The sequence below is a fragment of the Vigna radiata genome, chromosome 9, assembly GCF_000741045.1.
Source record: "Vigna radiata var. radiata cultivar VC1973A chromosome 9, Vradiata_ver6, whole genome shotgun sequence".
Taxonomy (NCBI): domain Eukaryota; kingdom Viridiplantae; phylum Streptophyta; class Magnoliopsida; order Fabales; family Fabaceae; genus Vigna; species Vigna radiata.
In genome coordinates, this window is record NC_028359.1 from 6,388,573 (window position 1) to 6,410,873 (window position 22,301).

General features: G+C 34.6%; 2 protein-coding genes across 3 annotated transcripts; one reads left to right on the forward strand and one right to left on the reverse strand.

The window, feature by feature from the left end:
- The first annotated feature begins 1,543 nt into the window (after positions 1-1,543).
- LOC106774016 (mediator of RNA polymerase II transcription subunit 12) lies at positions 1,544-18,047 on the forward strand. The gene is made up of 13 exons (XM_014660809.2): positions 1,544-2,030; positions 3,055-3,245; positions 4,947-5,006; positions 7,112-7,217; positions 8,464-8,532; positions 8,696-8,749; positions 8,913-9,020; positions 9,394-9,543; positions 9,617-9,958; positions 10,085-12,411; positions 12,916-15,480; positions 15,873-16,182; positions 16,823-18,047. Exons 2-13 carry the CDS (start codon positions 3,118-3,120, stop codon positions 17,261-17,263), a joined length of 6,660 nt encoding a protein of 2,219 aa, XP_014516295.1. The 5' UTR covers positions 1,544-2,030; positions 3,055-3,117; the 3' UTR covers positions 17,264-18,047.
- A 463-nt stretch (positions 18,048-18,510) lies between these two features.
- Positions 18,511-20,826, reverse strand: LOC106773617 (protein KTI12 homolog). 2 transcript variants are annotated; one of them, XM_022785947.1, is made up of 3 exons: positions 20,611-20,826; positions 19,364-19,607; positions 18,511-19,288 (listed from the first exon to the last, which is right to left on the reverse strand). In XM_022785947.1, the coding sequence occupies exons 2-3, from the start codon at positions 19,552-19,554 to the stop codon at positions 18,646-18,648; spliced, it is 834 nt and encodes a 277-aa protein (XP_022641668.1). In that variant the 5' UTR covers positions 19,555-19,607; positions 20,611-20,826; the 3' UTR covers positions 18,511-18,645. The 2 variants fall into 2 exon arrangements, with proteins under 2 accessions (XP_022641668.1, XP_014515824.1); XM_014660338.2 differs by having other exon boundaries at positions 18,511-19,607.
- Positions 20,827-22,301: the final 1,475 nt, after the last annotated feature.

The following is a 22,301-nucleotide window of genomic DNA, read 5'->3' on the forward strand; positions in this document are numbered from 1 at the left end:
TTAATTCAGACCTATTCTTTTTAATTAAAATATTTTTAAAACTAAACTTAATTTTTATGTAAATATTATACTTATGTTTTTATTAAAATTCATATTTTTATTAAATATTATTAATTTAAAATTAAAGTTAATTTAAAATTAGAGTGAACATTTTAAAAATAGATACTGTCACCATTAATTTAGAACTTTAAGAAATTAAAAATCATATTAATTATTAAATAAAAATTTCATACAACATTATATTTAAAATTAAATGGACATCTTAAATTTATTTATTTATACAAAAGTATAAATATAAAGAAAACATTACCAAAAAAATTATTAAATAACAAACAAAAATAATTAACCATTGACTAATATATATATATATATATATATATATAATTTTATAACCTAAAACTTATTGGTATGTCTCTGTTATAAATAAAAAAATTATAATTGTTTTGTCAATTAAACCTTACCTTAGTCTCTAAAATTAATTATCAAATATTTAACTATTAATTCTAAATTAGTCTCTAACTTTAAATAATACACTAATTTAAATATGATAAAAAAACTTTATCAACTAATGTTAAAAATAAATTTAGATTCTGACAAACTAATTATAATATTTATTTATAAAAACTATTTTAAATATCAATAACTTTTTAGTATATAAGTCAGAGTTATCTTTTATTTTTAAAATTTATTTAGTATATAAGTCATAGTTATTTTTTATTTTTAAAATTTATTATATGAAAACGATACAACAATACATAATCAACAAAATTAACAATTTAGTTTTTTTTTTTTTAAAAAACCACAATTATTTTTGGAGCAAATTTAATTACTAACTTACAAAATTTTAAAACTCATACAATTAAACGACTACAGTTATGCCTTGAATTCAGATTAAAAATATCCAAAATATTAGTCTCAAAATAATATCCAAGGGGAATAAAATATAAATATAATATATCATTTCTAATTGAACTTTTTATTACTTTAATGATGAAAACTAAAATACATTAACTATTTTAAAGCATATTTTCTTAATTACAGTTGATTTTATTTCTTTAAGGATGTATTAATCACAACACTTCTATCATTCTTATTCAGAGAGTGTCTAAGTAATTTTTTATTTTTTTTTTCAATTTTTTTTTTAAGTTTGCTTAAAAAAACAAAATAAAATCTAAATTTTAAACAAAAATCCAATAAAATGATTTTTTTTATAGATTCAATCTTATCAAGAATCTGCTCAGTAATTAAAAAAAAAAACTGCTAAAGACAGAGTATGTAATTTATGTATGTCAAAACAAAGAAACAACATAAATAAATACAAAATCTATGTGATTGAACCCTTATTTAACACCTCCTTAAAAGTTTCTGACAATTTTGTCCTCGTCAAACTACTCGAACAATGTACTGTCTAATGGTAATAACATCAAAACAGAAGGACATGAAAAGAAATACAAAGCACACAAGAAAAATCCTGATAATATATTAATAATTAATAATGATATTAATAATTAAGAACAAATATTTTAATAATAATAATAATTAGTAGATCCCTTCCTCTTCACCCTTTATTCCTACCAGAGGAAGCAACCAACAGAAGCATCATCGTCGTCATCACCACCCAAAATCTCAGTCAAAGCTTCAAACCCTTATTTTTCTTCTTCTTCATATCTGCAATCTCTCTTTCTCTTTCAACCCTCTTCGTCAAAGTTCCAAAATTTATCTTTCCGGCATGCCCCAGTTTCTCGTCTAACCACCTTCAACCCATTTTCCCTTATTTTAAAGAACCCCTCTTTTTATTAATTTCGAATCGGAAACCCTAGCTCAAGAGAGCCCAATTTTCGTCTCCGCAACAGCTTTCTGAAGTTGGGGGAAAAGCAAAAAAATACAAAAGTTGGGGATTTAGCCCCCAAACCCTAGTTCTGGATCTTGCTTTGGTGTTCAAATTTTGGCGCTTTTTCTTGCATTAGGTTCGGATTCTAGGATTTTGCAATTTTGCATTCGGCCCCACGTTTTTTTAGACGATTAAGCAGGTGAGTTGCCTTCAAGGTTGTATTTTGCATCTGAAGAAGTTTCGTTGTTATTCTAGTTAGTTCAGAGGGTAATATGAGCTCCTAGGTGTTTTGAGTTGAGATGAAAAAAAAGTTAATAGTGAAAGGGTATTTATTTGTTCTTTGCCTATTACTTTTAGACTATGCTTGTGGATCGGAGTAATTTTACTAAGTTTGCTACTTTCTGTTGTTACTTGTAATTTATTGCTACGAATATGGTATGGGGCTACAATTCTAGTTACCATAAAATGATTGATCACAGCATATTTATATCGTAGTTTGAAGAACTAGCACTTAATCTTACGGGTACAGTTTCCGTATGTACTTTCATTGGAATAGCCTGTAATGGACAGATTCCAATTATATACTTGCGCTCTACATTGATATCCAAGATTATATCCCCTTATGAATGACTTCAGTTTTACTGTTAGTATGGCAGAGAAGATCCTTTGGGGGTTATGTTTGAAATTTTCTATCCATTCGGTTGTGTTATGGTTGCATTTGAGAAGGAGCTGTTTGGATTTGAATAATATCTCAGAATATAACGTGTTCCTCAGATCTTTACTCTTGCTGTTGGGTTGGGTTCAATCTTGTGAAAACCGGTCTTAGTGTTTAGAATCTAGTATTTTATATTCTGTCAATTCCTGGAATACTTTTTATTTTTATCATTTATAAGCAGTCTGCATGATGGATTTTGATATTACGATTTATTTTGGGTGCTGCAGTTTTTAACTGTTATCTATTGTGTATTTGTAAAGTTACAAGTCAGAATAATAAAACTCAGGGTGACAGGGACTGAATTTTGGACATATAATTTCTAGTGTCTTGGGGATTTCATTACATATCCTTTAGCAGCGGAAGGAAGTTTCATAATGCTTGGCTGTGTGTGTCAATCTTTTTTATTTCAATTGTGCATCCTGTTTCCTTTGTTTTTTGTAATGTAATTTTTTGTTTGCTTAATTGATATTGGTTGGAAGTGACCTGGGTTGCATCGTGGATCATGCAGTTTAGCTTTACAGCTACTCGTGGTATGATGCCAAGGGCAGTATGCTGGTTATAGTCGGGGGAAATGCAAAGGTATCATGCTGGCAGCTGCACTAGTGCAGTTAATAACAGTGCAATAGGTGGACCTTCTACCAGGGACACCGGAAGATCTGATTCACCTTCTTTGCCTGCTAACTTCTCTGTAAGTTCAAGGTAAGGAACTTCCTCCTCACACTTTCCTCTTATTGCCATTTTCTTCTTATGAATGACTGGAAATATGGCATATGCTGTCAAGGAACTACAAATTCCAAATAAATGTGGTTGTGATACACAGCGTAATGCTTTTATATATTTTCTTTTTCATTTATCTAATAATTTCTGTCTGTTTTTTTTTTTTTTCTTTTCGTTTGATTAACATCCTTTTGAAAATTGTGCAGTCATGTTAAAGTGTGGTTCATTTATTTCTTGAGTGATACGAATATTCCAAGTATTCATTATATCTTCATTTTTCAGTTCCTATGCATTTGATTGCTTAAGAGTTTCCTTTGATTTCTATGATCAATATTATTTTCCAGTTATTTTCTTTACTATTAATCTCTCTACTTTTGATAATCCGCTTTGATGGTTAAATGGGCAAGAAATATTAGGTTACATATCCTTGCTTATAACCATAGATCTCAGATAGCAGGATAGTGGGCAGCGGAGTATCTTCTAATATGATGTTTTGAGTTGCACATTAGTTAACTTTATAATACGCACAGATAAATGCTGAAAAAAAACTGCCAAAATTAAATACATATTCATAGTAAACAGTTAAAAGTTAGAATTTGAAGGGAAACACACCAAAGTTTAAGATGAAGTATATATGAAAATCAGAGTTTGAAGCTAAACACACAACAGATAAAGATGAAACATCTGCTCATAGTTTTAAAACTCGGCTGGGTCAGACTGGTTGAACTGGTCTGTCCAAGATCTGGAAGTATAATTGGTTTTAGTTGCTTTTTGGATTGGATCTGTTACCTACTTGGTATTATAATAAAAGTTGTATATTCTATGAAAACCTTTCTTGAACCTAACAAAACTACATAAAACTGCGTTTTTAATTCTAAGTGTTAAGTAAACTTTAAGTTTAATTCAACTTTACACGTGGAATTAGACATTAGTAGCTGATTTAGGTGAAACAATAAATTCAACAAATAATAAATTTTGTTATAGACTCTAATTCATGATTCTGATATTATGTTAAGAAGTGAGTTTTAAGTCTAATTTAACCTTACAAACTGACTTTTTAAGGTAAGGTTTGTAGTTACTTATATACTGTAAATTGATCTTGTCTCTTTCTAACACTAAATATGGAGTGATTATATAATTTTCATAAAATAATTAAAGAACAATGGCACTAGTTCTGCAGAAATTGGTATAAATTTTCACCGCTCCTCGTATTTGTTTTATTTTTTTTATCAAGATAAGATTTCTCTTTTCCTTTTCATTTTAAAGTTAGATTTTGTTGTGGGGATGATTCTATGCTTTCAAAATATTGTTAAGAATTTGAATGAGAAGAGAGTACGATGTTGTTGGATTTTTTTTTTTTTTTTTTAATTGATGGCTGCATGGGATTTGTTCTGAAAGTTCAGTCCAAATCTTGTAAGAAGGGTTGCATAGTTTGTAAATCAAGAACTTAATTGCTGAGCGTGGGTTGGGAGTTTTGTTTCGGTCCAACCATTTAGTTAATAATGACTTTTAAAATTTATATTTCTTGCGTTTGAAACTTTTTTTATATATTTGTTTGTTTGCTAAATTTTCTTTTCTTATTGAGTTGTTATTTTTATGTTCTGTAATAAAGTGCCATGTTATTTTCTTTGTATGCTAAATCTGATGCTGCTAATATTGAACACAATGGTTTTGTGTTTTCAGGCGACAACCACCGTTAAACCCATACAAGTTGAAGTGTGATAAAGAACCCTTGAACTCTAGGTAGTTCCTGTTCATAATAGTGTGATTTTTAAAATTATTGCCCACTGTATTTCATGATTAACTTTGATTAACGAACAGTACCAGGCTCTATTGGGAGCATATTTTCATATGCTGTTGCAATAAAAAAAATTGCATTTATGATGCTTTCCCCTTCCCTGTCTTGTTATTATCAGCTTATGCTTTTGCTTGTTGTTACTTTATATGGCTAAGAGACTAAGAGTAGTGAGTTTGAATAGTTAAATGGTTGGGCAGTTAAAGTTAGGAGGCCTTGGCTTAAATAGTGGGGGAGAGGGAAAGAAAGTGGGGATTCAGATTGTTATTTTTAGAATTAGACGTCTGGCATGGTTGTAGAAGGGGATACTCTTGGAAGGAGAATGCTCTTTTTTCGTAAATGAAATTCCATTGGAGATTTGTTCTCTTTCTGTGTCACCTCTAGATTTATCAGTTATTTCTCATGGCTTTTGTAATGATTTGTCCAACAATTTTTATGCCATTTACTGGGCATGGCATAACTGAACATACAAGCTCTGGATGATTTGGTTGAGTTCTCGAAGAGGATGATAACCAAGCAGTATGCGATCTCGTTCTCTGGTTGCTCATGTGCTAGTGACTTGAGGGGGATGGATTGCCCAGGGCTCAGGTAGAGAAGTGTATGAAGTGAACCAGAGGAAGATGTCAATGAAGGTACAACTTGCATTTTTCAGCAGTCAAGGTGTGGCTAGTTCCAATTCTGGAGGAGTTAGATGGTAGATTTAATATAACCTGGAAAGGGTTGACAGTAACGTTGATACTGTATGAGGTGTATGAGGTGAACCAGAGGAAGATGTCAATGAAGGTACAACTTCCATTTTTCAGCAGTTAAGGTGTGGCTAGTTTCAATTCTGGAGGAGTTAGATGGTAGATTTAATATAACCTGGAAAGGGTTGACAGTAACGTTGATACTAAGGTTTGCAGCTTGTTTGCTGTGTCAAACAGTATCTTTTGATGAGTATATACACATATTTTGAGGTCTTGGTGGTGTAGGCATTGGAGAGACCTGACAAACAATTCCTAGGGTATTTCTTAGGCAGATTGAGGTGTGAAGTTTGGTGGCAGATAGTTCAGATGCAGCTGTGCCTCCAAACTCATCTTTCGATCTCTGTCATTTGCTCCAGAGGTGTACTTTAGGTATCATCTTGGTGGAGGTGTTGTGTCAATAGCAGGATCACTTGTGGTAACTACTGGGTTTACCCGATCTGTTGTAGGGAACACCATTGACAGGCCTTTTCAAGATATACTCTAGGTCAAACATTGATTTAGGAAAAAAAGTGTGCAGGAAGGAAGTAAAGCAACAGTGCAGTCCACCACTAAGCCCAATGGAGGTGCACATACACTTGGAGAAACTGTCATACTGTGTTTTAAGGAGAAGGGAAGAGGGTTGATGTTTCCCGGAGGGCCATCTGATATTCCCAGTTCAGTTGCCAGGGAAACGTAGGCTGCTAGATAGTAGAAGTAGTAGACCAATTTGGAGCTCAAAAGTTTTGCAATGGTTGAAGATTCTGTGTTTTTCATATCTCCCTGTCTATCCTTTGATCGGTAATTATTCCTTACAATTTCCTTGTGATAGTCTGCCAAAGATCATAATCAGTTGTTCCTTCTATATTGTGTTAGGGATATTTGACCTTCCCAGTGAGCACTAATGATTGGGAGCAGACCTGATAGGGGATTAGAAGGGAAGATTGTTGTCAAATCTTGGTTGCACAATTTCAACCTTGCTGTCAAGGTTGAACATGAATAGGATGGTAATGATAGTACTGAAAAGAGAGTATATTTTTGGTTTAGAGTTTCATAACTTCCAAAGCATCTTGGCAGCAAAGTATGTCTCTAGTGGTTAAAGTCAAGAGTGGGGTTCTTGGCTTGGGATTAATATATTTATTACTTTGGGAATGGAACGGTGGCTCTGTAGTTAATAGTAAAATGGAGAACCTTGAAGGGAGAAATCTCTCTTTTTCTTTTTTATAATTCAATATACCTATGTAGCTTTGTTATTTAGATTTCTCACTACTCTTTCTTGTGAGGTTGTAATTCTACTCTTATATTACTTATGAAATCCTATTATTTCTCAGGCTTGGGGCACCAGACTTTCATCCCCAAACATCAAATTGTCCCGAGGAGACCTTGACCAGAGAATATTTGCAATCTGGATACAGGGACACAGTTGAGGGACTCGAGGTATGACATTAGGTGCTTGTTGGGAATGCTCAAATTTTGAGAAGTAATTTTGTTTCCTTTTCTTAAATATCTCATTAAGCTGACAAAAAAGCAATTATTTCATCAAAAAACTAGACAAAAGATGCATTCAAGTTTACTCTGGTATTTATACCAAATCAAACATTATACTTCTGCAGTTATCCATTTGTTTTCTCCAAGGTCTTAATATTTTCTGCTGAACCCTTGAACTGTGTAAATCGTTTTGGTAGCATGTTTCAAGGGTAACTGAAAATTTGGAACTGTAATCTGGCATTTTCTTGTATTTTTCTTTCTTTTTTTTATCAAATTCTTCATCTATCAATGACATTAATAAATGGCATTACTCTTTTTGGTGTTTACAAATTCTTAGGATTTTACTCTTTAAGTAACTGTTATTTTAAACTAATATAACTACCTATAATAAAAAAAAATATCTACAAAATAAATAAAAAGTGCCTGCTATAAAATTATAAAAATTATTTATATTGATTTTTATAATTATTTTTTATGAAACTTTTATAATTTAATAATATTTTTTATCTTTATAATTATGATAATAATAATTTTTTATTTTTATCATCATAAAAAAAAGTGGATGCATATGGAAGTAGTGCATGTGTTTCAACTTAGACTTTTATAAAGGAAATAGGTTTATACTTACGTAACACTTTTCTTTTCCTTTGCTTTTTCCATCTTAGTTATGCTGCAGCAATCTTAACATATTCAAGTTTTGATGCTGTCCTTTTCTTTTCAGACATTTTTCTTCCAAATAATTGATAAATTATTTTTCTTTCACACTATGGTACCAGCTATGAGAATAATTAAAAAAACTTAGTGATAAAAAGCAGTCTAGTATTTGCCAAAATATGGGTTATTTATGTTTTGGCGGGTAGTATCTATGTTGTGGTTGGTAGATACTTGTAATAATTCTTACATTGGTGTGATGATTTGGTTTATTTGTGTGTATCTTTGTTAGTGTCATTGAAGTTGATATTACAAATTTTCCCTTTAAATTACTAATATGGTTCTTATACTGTTCAAGGCAATTGAAAAAGTGATATGGTCACACGTGCATGCTTTACAATCATAGCTCTCCTTGATGAATAATGAAAATATAGAAGTCAATTGTGTTTGCATTAAAATAGGGTAGTTTCAATTCAGCTGTTCAAACCTTCCCTTTTGTCTAGTGTCTTCTATTTTGACATTGCCTTGCTCCTGTATCTGTCAGGAAGCCAGAGAAATTTCTCTGACACAGGTTCCACATTTTAACAAGAATGTTGTTCTTACTTGCAAAGAGGTGATTCTTTTCTCTCGGATCTTTTTTAAGATATTTTTGCCCACTTTATTTTTGTTTATATGTCGGCACTCTTATTTTACTGCAAATCTCCATATTTTTTTGGTTTTCATTGCAAGGCGATGTGGATATAGGTTAACTTGTAGTTTTTTCATCTAATTTCCAGGCTATTAGAAAACGTTTGAGGGCCATCAATGAATCTCGTGCTCAGAAGAGGAAGGTAATGATCTTTAATATGTCTTATGATCTATTTATCCTTGCTGAACATTACTTTTATAGTGTATATAATTGTGGTGCTTTTTTCTAGCTTATTTTGGAGTTAATGCACTCTACTAAGTTTGTTATGAAGGTGTTTGATCTACATATGTGTTTTGGTTTGACAGGCTGGTCAAGTATATGGTGTAGCTCTTTCAGGATCTCAACTTGCCAGGTCTGGAATTTTCCCAGAACTAAGACCTTGTGGTGAGGAATTCCAGAAGAAATGGATTGAGGTATACTTACTCCTACTGTTCTGTTCTCTGTGCAACTTGTATACCTGCTGTGATACCTCACATTTGTTTCTAAAACATTTTTGGCAAATTTATATAAAGGAAGCACTGGGTTTTGAATGGCTAGTAACATAGTTGTAGATGGTTGTATCTCGATGTGATTGGCTGCATGATGTGAATATGGAGGGATCTGTAATTCTTATAAGCTGATATGACCAATTTAGGAGAATTGTTATATGGTTTAATATGATGAATTTCTTAGGTTTTTGTGGTTAAAGCTGACAAGTTGTTATGGCTGTAAAATCCTTATACACTCTTTTTTGAACATTACTTGATTATTCAGTGTTTATTGGTAACTTAAAAATTTTATTTATAGGGTTTATCTCAGCAGCACAAGCGGTTACGCTCTTTAGCTGATCATGTTCCTCATGGTTATAAAAGGGCATCACTTTTAGATGTTCTTATAAGGAATAACGTTCCATTGCTTAGGGCCACCTGGTTTATCAAGGTTACTTACCTCAATCAGGTAGGAATGCTTTAGTGTTGGTATATTTACCTAGATCCTTATAATATGTGCTGATTATGATTGAGTTTTCCAGGTTCAACCTGGTTCTGTTGGTATTTCTTCTGGAACTGCTGACAAGATTCAACTCTCACGCTCTGATGTTTGGACCAAAGATGTTATCAATTACTTGCAAGCCCTTCTGGATGAATTTTTGTCAAAGAATGTTTCCCATTCTGCTTCTCATGGACGAGAGCGATCACCACAAATACCTGGACCACTGCAGAACAAAAGTGATCCATTATTATCTGTTACTGATGGTGAAGGACCATCCTTACATTTTAGATGGTGGTATATTGTACGGCTTCTGCAATGGCATCATGCTGAAGGGCTGCTTCATCCATCTCTTGTCATTGACTGGGTGTTTACTCAACTACAGGTATTTACTTTCTACATCGTTTGTGTTTGATGAGTACAATGTGCTAATGAAACTAAAAGTGTACTGTATATACCTTCCACTGATTTCAACTTTTGTTTTGATTTCTCACATTTCTGTTCCTTTCAGGAAAAAGATCTGCTTGAGGTTTGGCAGCTGTTATTGCCTATTATATATGGTTTTTTAGAAACTATTGTACTATCTCAAACTTATGTGCGTACCCTTGCTGGACTAGCTCTTCGTGTCGTTCGTGATCCTGCTCCAGGTGGTTCAGATCTAGTAGATAATTCCAGGAGGGCATACACAACTTGTGCTGTGATTGAGATGCTTCAGTATTTAATACTTGTGGTGCCAGATACTTTTGTTGCTTTGGATTGCTTTCCTTTACCTTCTTCTGTTATTTCACATACAATGAACGATGGGAATTTTGTACTAAAATCAACTGAAGCTGCAGGGAAGGTAAAAAATAGTTCAGATGATTTTGGTCGCATTATTTCACGCATTCAGAAACATACAGAGGATCTTGCTAAGGCTTCAATCCCAGGCTCTCCAGGTCATTGTCTGGCTAAAGTGGCAAAAGCCTTGGATAAGGCTCTTGTTCTGGGTGATTTGCATGTTGCGTATAAATTTCTTTTTGATGATCTTTGTGGTGGAACTGTATCTGAAGGCTGGGTTGCAAAAGTCAGCCCTTGCTTAAGGTTATCTTTGAAATGGTTTGGGACTGTGAATACACCCCTTATATATTCTGTGTTTTTCCTTTGTGAGTGGGCAACATGTGATTTTAGGGATTTTCGTGGTTCCCCTCCTCATGACATTAAGTTTACTGGTAGGAAAGATCTTTCCCAGGTGCATATAGCTGTTAGGCTATTAAAGATGAAGATTAAGGATGTGAAGATTTCACTGAAACAAACAAATGAATACCACAGAGCCAGTCGTTTTGCAAAGAATTCGGGTCAGCGGCCTAATTCAAATTATGTGGGTAAAGTATCCAGACTGAAATCTAGTTCAAAAAGTACAGGTTCTTCAGTTATATTTGAAAGCCCAGGACCACTGCATGATATTATAGTATGCTGGATTGATCAGCATGTGGTACATAAAGGGGAAGGTTCCAAGCGCCTACAACTATTTATGGTGGAACTCATACGTGCTGGCATCTTTTATCCCTTGGCATATGTACGCCAGCTGATAGTCAGCGGGATCATGGATGCGAATGTAAATTTGGTTGACATGGAGCGACGGAGGAGACACTATCGCATCTTAAAGCAGTTACCTGGATGCTTTATCCATGATGTTTTGGAAGAGTCAGGAATTGTTGATGGGGTGCATCTCAAAGAAGCATTACAAATTTACTTGAATGAACGTCGCCTCATACTTCGGGGTCCTCTAAGTGAGTCCCATGATGATGCCAGTGGTACTGATTTACCTCCTCTAAAGAGAAAAAAATATCCTGCTTCAATAAAGGATGAAGTTTCTGGAATTACCATTGATCAGAGAAATGCTATTTCTACCACAAAAAATGTAAAGGATAATGCTAAGATTGAAGAACTAAGAACAGCTATTTCAGTACTGTTACAGCTACCTAATTGTTCATCGAATTTGAGTGCTACAGGCTGTGATGAATCTGAAGGCACTGTTAGAAGATCTATTGGGTCTCAGAACAGCAAAATTGATCCAGTGGAGGGTACACCTGGGTGTGAAGAATGTAGCAGAACAAAGAGACAAAAGTTAAGTGAGGAAAGAAACTCATTCGTACAAGGGAATTCCCCAGTTCAATCTGATGATGACGATGCATGGTGGGTGAAAAAGGGAATGAAATCCCCGGAGCCTCTCAAAGTTGATCAACCACAAAAGTTAACCAAGCAGGTCACGAAGAGTAGGCAGAAGAATGTGCGTAAAACTCAGAGTCTCGCTCAACTGGCAGCTTCTAGAATTGAGGGTAGCCAAGGGGCATCAACTAGTCATGTTTGTGGAAGCAAGGTAAACTGCCCTCACCATAAAACTGCTATGGATGTGGATGGGCAGAGGTCTGTGGATATCATCCCCACAAGTCATTTTGGAGATATAGTTTCCATTGGAAAAGCTCTAAAGCAGCTACGTTTTGTTGAGAAAAGGGCGCTAGCCATTTGGCTGCTGAGTGTTGTTAGACAGGTAATTGAAGAGACGGATAAAAATATTGGTAAAGTTGGTCAGTTTGGCAGGCCTTTTTCTGTTGCTGATGATAGAAGCTCTATAAGGTGGAAACTGGGTGAGGATGAACTTTCTGTGATGCTGTATTTGATGGATATCTCCCATGATTTGGTATCAGCTGTCAAGTTCCTCCTTTGGTTGCTGCCTAGGGTTCTTAATAGCCCCAATTCCACAATTCATTCTGGGAGGAATGTGCAGATGCTAGCAAGGAATGCGGAAAACCAAGTTTGTGACGTGGGAGAGGCTTTTCTGCTTTCATCACTGAGAAGGTTTGTAGCTCTGCCAACAATTATATTTTTTTTATAGTTTTTGTTTGCTGTCTCTTGGAAAACATTGAAATTTGCGCTCCCCCACATGCTGTTTGCTTCCTTTTCAATGGCTTAGCACCTTTTAGATAAGTTGTACAAATACAATGCTTTATAAAGCACCTGGTAGTAGGCTGCTATATCTGTTTCTATTTCTTCTTATGCTACCTTTTGTTGTCACCTTAATCAGGTCACTGTTTTAACGTAATTAAACAAGTTTACTGAATCTTCCGTGATGTTTCTGCAATTTTTATGGTCCATCTTACCCTGAAATATTCATATTTTTGTAATTGAATCTGTGCTTCATGGGTAGTGTTTTTGTTTTGTTTTTATGATTGTGTTGGTGAGTTTCTTTATGGATTTTTTTAATGTTTTCCTTTTGTTGTTTATGCTTGTGCGGGACAATTTCTTTGTGGTTTTTTGGAATGAAATTTTGACAAACTTTCTTCTGCCATGTATTTGATGTAGGTATGAGAACATTCTTGTTGCAGCAGATCTTATTCCAGAAGCCTTGTCATCTGCAATGCATCGAGCTGCCACAATTGTTGCATCTAATGGAAGAGTTTCAGGGTCAGGGGTCCTAGCTTTTGCTCGGTACTTGTTGAGAAAATATGGCAATGTGGCTAGTGTCATTGAGTGGGAGAAAACTTTTAAGGCTACATGTGACACAAGACTTTCCTCTGAACTTGACTCTTGTAGATCAGTGGATGGAGAGTTAGGGCTGCCCCTAGGTGTTCCAGCAGGAGTAGAAGACCATGATGATTTTTTCCGTCAGAAGATCAGTGGTGGTCGGTTGCCATCCAGAGTAGGTGCAGGCATGAGGGAGGTAGTGCAGCGTAATGTTGAAGAAGCATTCCGCTTTCTTTTTGGAAAGGATAGAAAGCTCTTTGCTGCTGGTACACTAAAAGGTCTTCCTCCTGTAGAAAAATGGGACAATGGATATCAAATTGCTCAACAAATAGTTATGGGTTTGATTGATTGCATAAGGCAGACTGGTGGTGCTGCTCAAGAAGGAGATCCCTCTTTGGTCTCTTCTGCAGTTTCTGCAATTGTTGGCAGTGTTGGTCCAACTTTAGCAAAAATCCCCGATTTTTCATCTGGCAGCAATCATTCAAATATAACATCAGCTTCAAATTTATTGAACGATGCCAGGTGCATTCTGCGAATGCATATAACCTGTCTAGGCCTGCTTAAGGAAGCCTTAGGAGAACGACAAAGCCGTGTATTTGATATTGCACTTGCTACTGAAGCTTCTACTGCTCTAGCTGGCGTTTTCACTCCTAGTAAAGCATCTCGTTCTCAGTTTCAAACATTTCCTGAAGTCCATGATTCTAGTAACACTATTTCAAATGATATGGGAAGCAGCTCTAATAAAGTCGTGGTAGCAAAAACCACAAAAATTGCTGCTGCTGTTTCTGCACTTTTTGTTGGTGCAATTATATATGGTGTTACCAGCCTGGAAAGAATGGTAACAGTTCTCAGATTGAAGGAGGGTCTCGATGCAGTACAATTTGTAAGAAGCACTAGATCCACTTCAAATGGAAATGCTCGTTCAGTTATGGCTTTTAAGATGGATAGTTCAATTGAAGTTCATGTCCATTGGTTTAGACTGCTAATTGGAAACTGCAGAACAATATGTGAAGGGTTGGTGGTGGAACTCTTGGGCGAACCGTTTATTATGGCTCTTTCAAGGATGCAACGTATGCTTCCTTTAAATTTGGTCTTTCCACCTGCTTATTCAATATTTGCCTTTATTAGGTGGCGGCCTTTCATTTTGAATGCTACAGTTCGTGAAGACATGAATCAAACTTATCAGTCTCTTATAGTGGCCATAACTGAAGCAATAAAGCATTTGCCTTTTCGTGATGTATGTTTTAGAGATTGTCAGGGTCTTTATGATCTTATGTCGGCAGACAATAGTGATTCTGATTTTGCAAACCTGCTAGAGTTTAATGGTTCTGACATGCATTTAAAACTAACAGCATTTGTTCCTCTACGCTCTAGGCTTTTCCTTAACGCCATTATTGATTGTAAGATGCCACAGTCTATTTATGCAAAGGATGATGGGAGCCGGATTTCTGGACCTGGTGAGTCTAAAGTTAAACCCACAGACAGTGGGTCTAAGCTTCAGGACATGCTTGTGCATGTTTTGGATACCTTGCAACCAGCTAAATTTCACTGGCAGTGGGTTCTCCTCAGGTTACTTTTAAATGAGCAAGCCCTCATTGAAAAAGTGGAGAATCATGATGTGCCCTTGGCTGATGCTATAAAGTTGTCCTCACCTAGTCCTGAGAAGGCTGCTAGTGCTTCTGAGAATGAGAACAATTTTATTCAAATACTTCTCACTAGGTTACTGGTTAGACCTGATGCTGCACCCCTTTTTGCAGAATTGATTCATCTCTTTGGTAGGTCACTAGAGGATTCAATGTTGTTGCAAGCTAAATGGTTCCTTGGAGGCCAGGATGTCCTCTTTGGCCGGAAGGCCATTAGACAAAGGCTGCATAACATTGCTGTTAATAAAAAACTTTCTGTTAAGACCCAATTTTGGGAACCTTGGGGTTGGTGTAGTCCGACTACTGATTCATTGACTATCAAAGGGGATAACAAGAAGTTTGACAGCACCTCTCTTGAAGAAGGAGAAGTTGTTGAAGAGGGAACATATTTGAAAAGGTGCCAGCAGCAAGTGATTGAGAGGGCTCTTACCGAGTTGCTTCTTCCTTGCATAGATCAAAGCTCTGATGAAGCTCGCAATTCTTTTGCAACTGACTTGGTGAAACAGTTGAGTTATATTGAGACACACATAACTGCTATTACAGGTGGAAGTAAACCAGTGGGAAGTGCTCCTGCTGGAGTTGAAGGTCAGCCAAATAAAGTAAATAACCGCAAAAATTTGAGAACTGGAAGTGCTGCATTATCTAGACGACCAACAGTGGCAACAGATTCTTCTCCACCATCTCCTGCAGCCCTACGAGTTTCTATGTCATTACGTTTGCAGTTGCTCCTGAGATTTCTTCCTACTCTTTGCACTGACAGGTAAGAAAGACTAGATATTGCAATGTCCAATTGGTTTTCATTACAGGATTCTTGTTGAACTTGTTAATGTAAAAGAAATTCTATGGTTTTTTGTTCTTGAAATGGAGAAAATTGCAATGCAATTCAGGTTAAAAAAATACGGTTCTCTATAATACAATTTAGTATCATGGGTGCTAGCACTGATAGTGATAGTTTTTCCTTGCAACAGTGAATTTGAGCTTAAATTGGGTGTTGAATTCAGTTAAATCAGTTAATTATGGCCGCCAGAAGTGAAATTATGGATATTTTTGCTATCGATGCAATCACTATGTTTTTACTTTTTATCTGTGCATGTGAAATAGTAACATCAATGTTAGTTGTGATTCTTAAGTTCCATATGTTCAATATTGTAGGGAGCCATCTGTGCGGAGCACAAGACAATTTCTTGCCTCTGTTATTTTTCGTCTCCTTGGTAGTCGGGTTGTGCATCAGGATGCAGACATTTCAGCAAATGCTGTGCCTCTGCCAACGAGGGAGGCAGAGTCATCTTCAGAAGTTGCTTCTGCTGCTTTTGTGGATTCTTCTTCTCAGAGTCTGTTTGATCGTTTGCTTTTGGTTTTACATGGGTTGCTAAGTAGTTATCCTCCAAGTTGGCTCCGACCAAAGCCTTCAAAGACAAGCAATGAACCTACAATTGATCGAGAATTGTTGGAGACTTTGCAGGTTTGTTCATTTAACTTTTGAATGTATATAATTTTTAGTTTCTGCTAGTTACCTCTTACGTGGCTTTTCAGCCTTTTTAACACTAGTCTAATTTGCCTTGAGAAACTGGTTGGAGCAGATGAAATAGCCAACATAATATTCTTTTGAAGGGTAATAATTGTTTGTTTCTTCGGTTGTATTGATTGTGTGCTTAAAAATTCTATAGAATATTAGGTCTTAATTCAATGTGTAGTATAATATATATATATATATATACACACACACACACACACACACACACACACACACACACATATATTTTGTTGAGGTTTTTTTACCAACATATTTGATAAACATTAAATTTCTATCATCTCCAATAAATAATATTGGAACAATAGTCTTATTTTTCTTCGCTTTCACCCGGATGTCATGGAATGACCCAACCATTATCCGTGCATCATGTCATACTGGAATTGTATTTATTCTACAAACTGTTATCCAATCTTATACTGGTTTCATATCAGGCATTGTGTTTAGCCTTATCCATGCTTCATAATACTCTCTAATGGCAATGTTTTTGTAACATACTCTTCACAATCTGGAAATGTTAATTTAGTCTCCCTTCCTGGCTCTGCTTATCTAACGGTCAACTCTGATGCAGAATGAATTGGATCGTATGCAACTACCAGACACTGTTCGGTGGCGAATCCAAGCTGCAATGCCAGTACTCATCCCGTCTATGCGGTGCTCTCTATCCTGCCAGCCACCATCTGTTTCGAATTCTGCTCTTATGTGCATTCAACCGGGCACTACAAATCCTGGGGTTAACCCCAGTAGCTCAACTATCCCCCAGAGGGGTCCAGCTCTATCAAGGGTTGCATCAAATGTATCAGGGAAGCCAAAACGACAGGACAATGATTTGGAAATTGATCCTTGGACTCTTTTAGAAGATGGCGCTGGCTCTATCCCTCTGGCAGGTAATACTGCTAGCCTAGGAAGTGGTGATCATGTTAACATTCGAGCCGCAAGCTGGCTTAAAGGAGCTGTAAGGGTGAGACGGACCGACCTCACATATGTTGGTGCGGTAGATGATGATAGTTGATTAGCAATATTTTTTGTTGGTTTGGAGTATACAACCCCCCTGGCCAGTGGTTTTGTGGTTTTGATTTTTTATATTCAATACAAGAATGGCATGAAGATGCCATTTAGTTGTTGGAAGCAGAAGGAGCATTGTTTTGAAAGAAAATGGTTCTTGAAGACAGCACATCCAATGGTTCTTTCTGGCCCTGGTTGACTACTAACCTGTGTTGATAATCACGCCCATCTGGATTGTGCATTTGCTGGCGCAGTTCAGAGGTTTGTTGTACATATAGGAATGATTGTTTCTCTTTTACCAATTGGTCTGAGTAATATAATCTCAAGTGATCTGTAGCTTTTTCATGCTCATTTATGTCTAATGAACGCTTGTGTGAGCACTGTCTATAGCTTTTAGGGTCACAAGCACACACAAGTGCAATCAATCATTGTTTCTTTTCTCATTCAAGTTATCAAAGGCTATTTGGTTTATCTGGAGCATCACCATAGCATTCCATTATTTGCTTGCTAATCCGGACATAGTTTCATTTCTGGCTAAAATTTTACCAGGAAAAAAAAATGCTGTATGCATCATCAGCTGGGGAATATTTAGCTTCACCCATAATTTATGTGTATGTTCTATACACGACATAAATGTTATCTAAGCAAATTCTGTAGTGTATAATAAGGTTGCATCATTTTTCTACTAAAACAAGAGGACTTTTTTCTTTAGCTATTGTAATAATGTAGACTATGATGTCCATATTTTTATTTGTATATGACTTAGTTGTGATCTAATGTCATTCCCTCGATTCTGTTTTCGTCCTGTTTTCAAATGGTTTCTTCAGAGTCCAAAACTATGTAAAAGATCGAATGAAGATTAGTGAAATAGCTACACCTCAATTCTTTGGTTTCCAATATTCGCATTCTCGATTTATCTTCTTTCTATCCTGCTTTTTTTAATGTACTAAAGTACCCTTGATCGAACTAAGTTTTCATCGTGCATCTTAATGATAATTTGTTTTTAATATTTGTTTTGTTATATACGCGTCGAAGATACATTTTTATTATATCAAGTAACATATCCAATGCAACTCAATAACCAATACCAAAGTTGAGGGGAGGATATGTCTTGTTTAGCAAGGAAGAAAGAGTGAATTTGGGTTGTTTAAGCATTCGGTTTATATGATTTTGTAAAGTACAAAAAATATTTTATCAAACCAGACCTGAGCTACGATCTTTACTTCATTATTCTACTATTCGGGCTAGGAGGAATTAAAACGATGGTAAAAAAAGCCAGTTTATTCAATAATAATGATGTAAACTATTAATAAAAACTGTTTGTGATATAAAAATACAAACATGGCATCCTTTAGCGCACAAGCTGAATTGCAATTCATATACTGTTCTTCAGGATGTTCCTAGTTCTCTGTTCAAGTAGTCAATAAACATTCTTTTTGCGCTCTCTGCATCAGAAGGGGGCGGTGGCCCACTTAAACTTGTTTGCCCTGTCAATTTTATGAAGGTGCGTCGCATTCTACGTAGCTCCGGCAGCCCAACAGACCTTGAAATGTTGATTACAGGCAAGTCTTTTCCCACGGAAACACCGTTAAGTGGTCCTCCAAGCGCTTGAGACTGTGCTTCTACTATAGCATTTGTGACTTCTTGTGTTGCTTTGTCCAATTCATACAGAGAATTTGCATCAGAAAAACGTGAGGTTTGAGTGGCAATAGTTGGTTGCAGAATCTTAACATCCCTGGTTTTGGAGTCCACCTTTTTGGTTAAGTAGGAGACAGCATCTATAATGGCAGAGGAAGATTTCTCTGTCCCTTCTCTGTGTGGCCATAATTCAAACAATGGAGAATCCCACCTGTTTCTTCTTTCTGGTTTCTCAAACCTTCTCACCAAATCTTCAAAAATTGAATCATCATAACTGGCTTCTCCTTTCTCCCTGCGCTCTTCATTCCATTTCCTACAAAAGGTTTCTTCAACGTCACAGTACACCACGCAGTATCTGATTCCAGAAGCTCGAGCCAAGCACCACAGCTCGTATCTGTAACCCTTGATGTTATTCAAAGAATCTACTATGATGATGCTATCTTTGGACACAGACCTATCTACTTCTGACCTGAGCACCCCTCTTAAATTCTTCTCTGAAGGCATGTTTGCATAGCTTTGGTTTCGATCAAGATGAAAGCAAACTTCGTCTATGATTCTAACTTGATGTTTTGATTCTGATTCTTTGAGAGCTTCAACGAGACACAGTGCAGCTTTGGACTTCCCACTGCATGGCTGCCCACACATTACAACCAGTGCCATTTGAAAAAAAACTTGTTATAGTCTAATGACACTGGTCTCTCTTTAAAGAAAACCTGCAATATATCAATGTAAGACAAGTCAACATCAGAAAAAAAAAAAAAAAACCCGTCATGGACACAAATGTCCACTGTAAATAACATGTAAGCTGATCATCAACACCCAATCAATATGGACATGATTCATAAAAAGAAAAGAAAAAAAAAACTATGACAATAGAAACGTGTAAAGAGAGACACACAACAATATGGCCTTGTTTACATGAACTTTACAATAAGTACTAGCAGAATAAGAAAATATAAAGAAATGAAATAAACTTCTTTTTACGATAACTTGTACCCAAGTTAAAATAAACTTTTAGAGAAGTTATCAAAACGAGTTTCTCCGTAAGTCCTTTCTACAAGAGAAAAAAATAAGAAAAGTTGAAATTAGCTTACGCAAGGGCTAATTTGAAGGAACTCTCCTTATAAAGCTTTTCCAATTTTTTTAATTTTACTTGCGTATAAGCTAATTTTCACTTACGGAGAAGTCAAGTTCATTTTTCTCTTCTTGTTTTCTCTGGTAGAAGAGCTTATAGAGAAGTTCATTCAAACAGGTCAATACACAGCGACTCCTATCCAAACGGGCGCAAGCTAATTCAAACAGAGCTAAGTTATGCATACCCACAATAACACTCCTATCAATCTACATAAATCTCAAGAGAACAACTACGCGCATTAATAATATACCTGTCACGTTCACACGTTCAAAACACAATCAAGTAACCAAGATTATCATCACATACAAACTACAATTCTTTTGGTTTATCTTTTAGATAAACAATTTGAGGCTTTTTTTCTTTAAAGAATATTAAACCAAAATAAAGGAATAAATAGCCACTTTGAGCTGAAAACGTTTCATAAAAGAGGTTACTTTCTACAACCCTACTACAATTATTATTATTTTGAAATGCGAAGACGAGAGCGAACCTTATTCTCATTTCATGTTACAACCAACAGTAACTCCAAAAAAGAATGATAAATTGAGATCCTAACATAGAATCAGAAATAAAACCGTTACCTTTACACACTGAGAATAAGAGGTTGAGAAGTGCACCGCCAACGTCAAATGCTCGCAACGTTCAACCAAGAGAGAGAGAGAGTGAGAGAGAGAGAAGAATGATTTTGGAAGGAAGAGAGAAGAAAGGAGAATTAAGAAAATTGGGGATTTAGGGTACGCTTTGAAGGAAGGAGATCAATGCTAACGCTCTCAGCTTCTCCAACAAAGGTTAAATTTGTTTAGAGCTTATTTATTTCTATATAAACAATAATAAGCAAGATTATTTAATTATTAAATATATATAATTTTAAAATAAACGTTTTTTAACATAAAAAAGATAATTAGGACCCCCTAAAAAGTAAATTGGGAATCGAAATTGCAATTTTATATTGGAATAAAATTATTAGTTAAATCTTATACGAAAACATATGACTCACTAAGTTACATAAAATACGTGGAAGATGCTACAAATTGAATATTTAAAAAGAAATAATATTTTGCTAGCTTAATTTTGTACATTAATATTGATAAAAAAAATAATAATGTATGATAAATTTGCTGGCCTCTAATACAAATATCTTTAACTATTACTTGTGATATTAAGAATGATGTGAAATTATAGTTTTTCTTACTAAAATTCGACTCCCTTTTTATATATGAGTTTTGGTGGTTGAAATTAATGTTCGACTTAGTATAGAACAATCTAGAATTGTTATTTTCTTTACCTCAGATAAAAATGAAGGAGGGGATTTAAATATTATTATTAATAAAAAGTTTATAATTAATTTTATTATAGGATTGAATATAATTTTGTTTACATCGTATTATTGTATTACTGTGTTTGTTTTCATTATCAAAACATTAAAATAATTATAAAATGAAGAAAGTTTAATTTAATTTCACAGTACCGAATTAGTAAAATAAGATTTATATTTTATAATTTAATTATATTTTAGTTAATATAATTTTTTAATAAAAATTCTAAATCGGTAGAAAGTATTTTATTATTTTAAGATAGAAATGATTGTAAGAGCAAAAAAAGAAAATAACAAATATGTATATCTTATAAAAAGTCATACATTATTCATACTGATGCTAATATTTAATCAAATAAGATATTATTTATTAATATTGAGACGGATAAAAGAAATACATTTCTATATATTCCTAATTATATTATAAAGAAATTACTTTTATACGAGAACAAAAAGTATAGAGAAAAATGTAGGATGAAATATTACTTCATTGTTGTTTGACCTGGACACACCAATAAGTTGCCAATGTGACTTAAGACAAACTGTTTTATAAAGAAATATCCAGAAAAAAGAAGAAGTAAAAAATAAATGATTTTTTTAAAGATAAAATTAATTTATGTACAAAGTAAAAAAAAAAAAAATGAAATTTAGAGGGTAATTATATGAAAATAAAAGCATCCAATTTCCATCTCACAATGAAAATCTTACTCATGTAAAAATATTATTATGATTTGCACTTCTTAATAAAGAAAACAAGTTAAATACTACAAAGTAGGATAGTAATATCATTATACACTTTTACACTCATTTGACACATAATACAAGGATAAAATAATCTAAAAAGTGTAAAATTTTATAGTTTTTCAAGAAAGAAGAGAGTAAAACGTAAGTAAAAATAGTGTCAAATAAATGTAAAAAATTTAGGTATATCAAAGAATCATTTTTCTTGTTTAAATT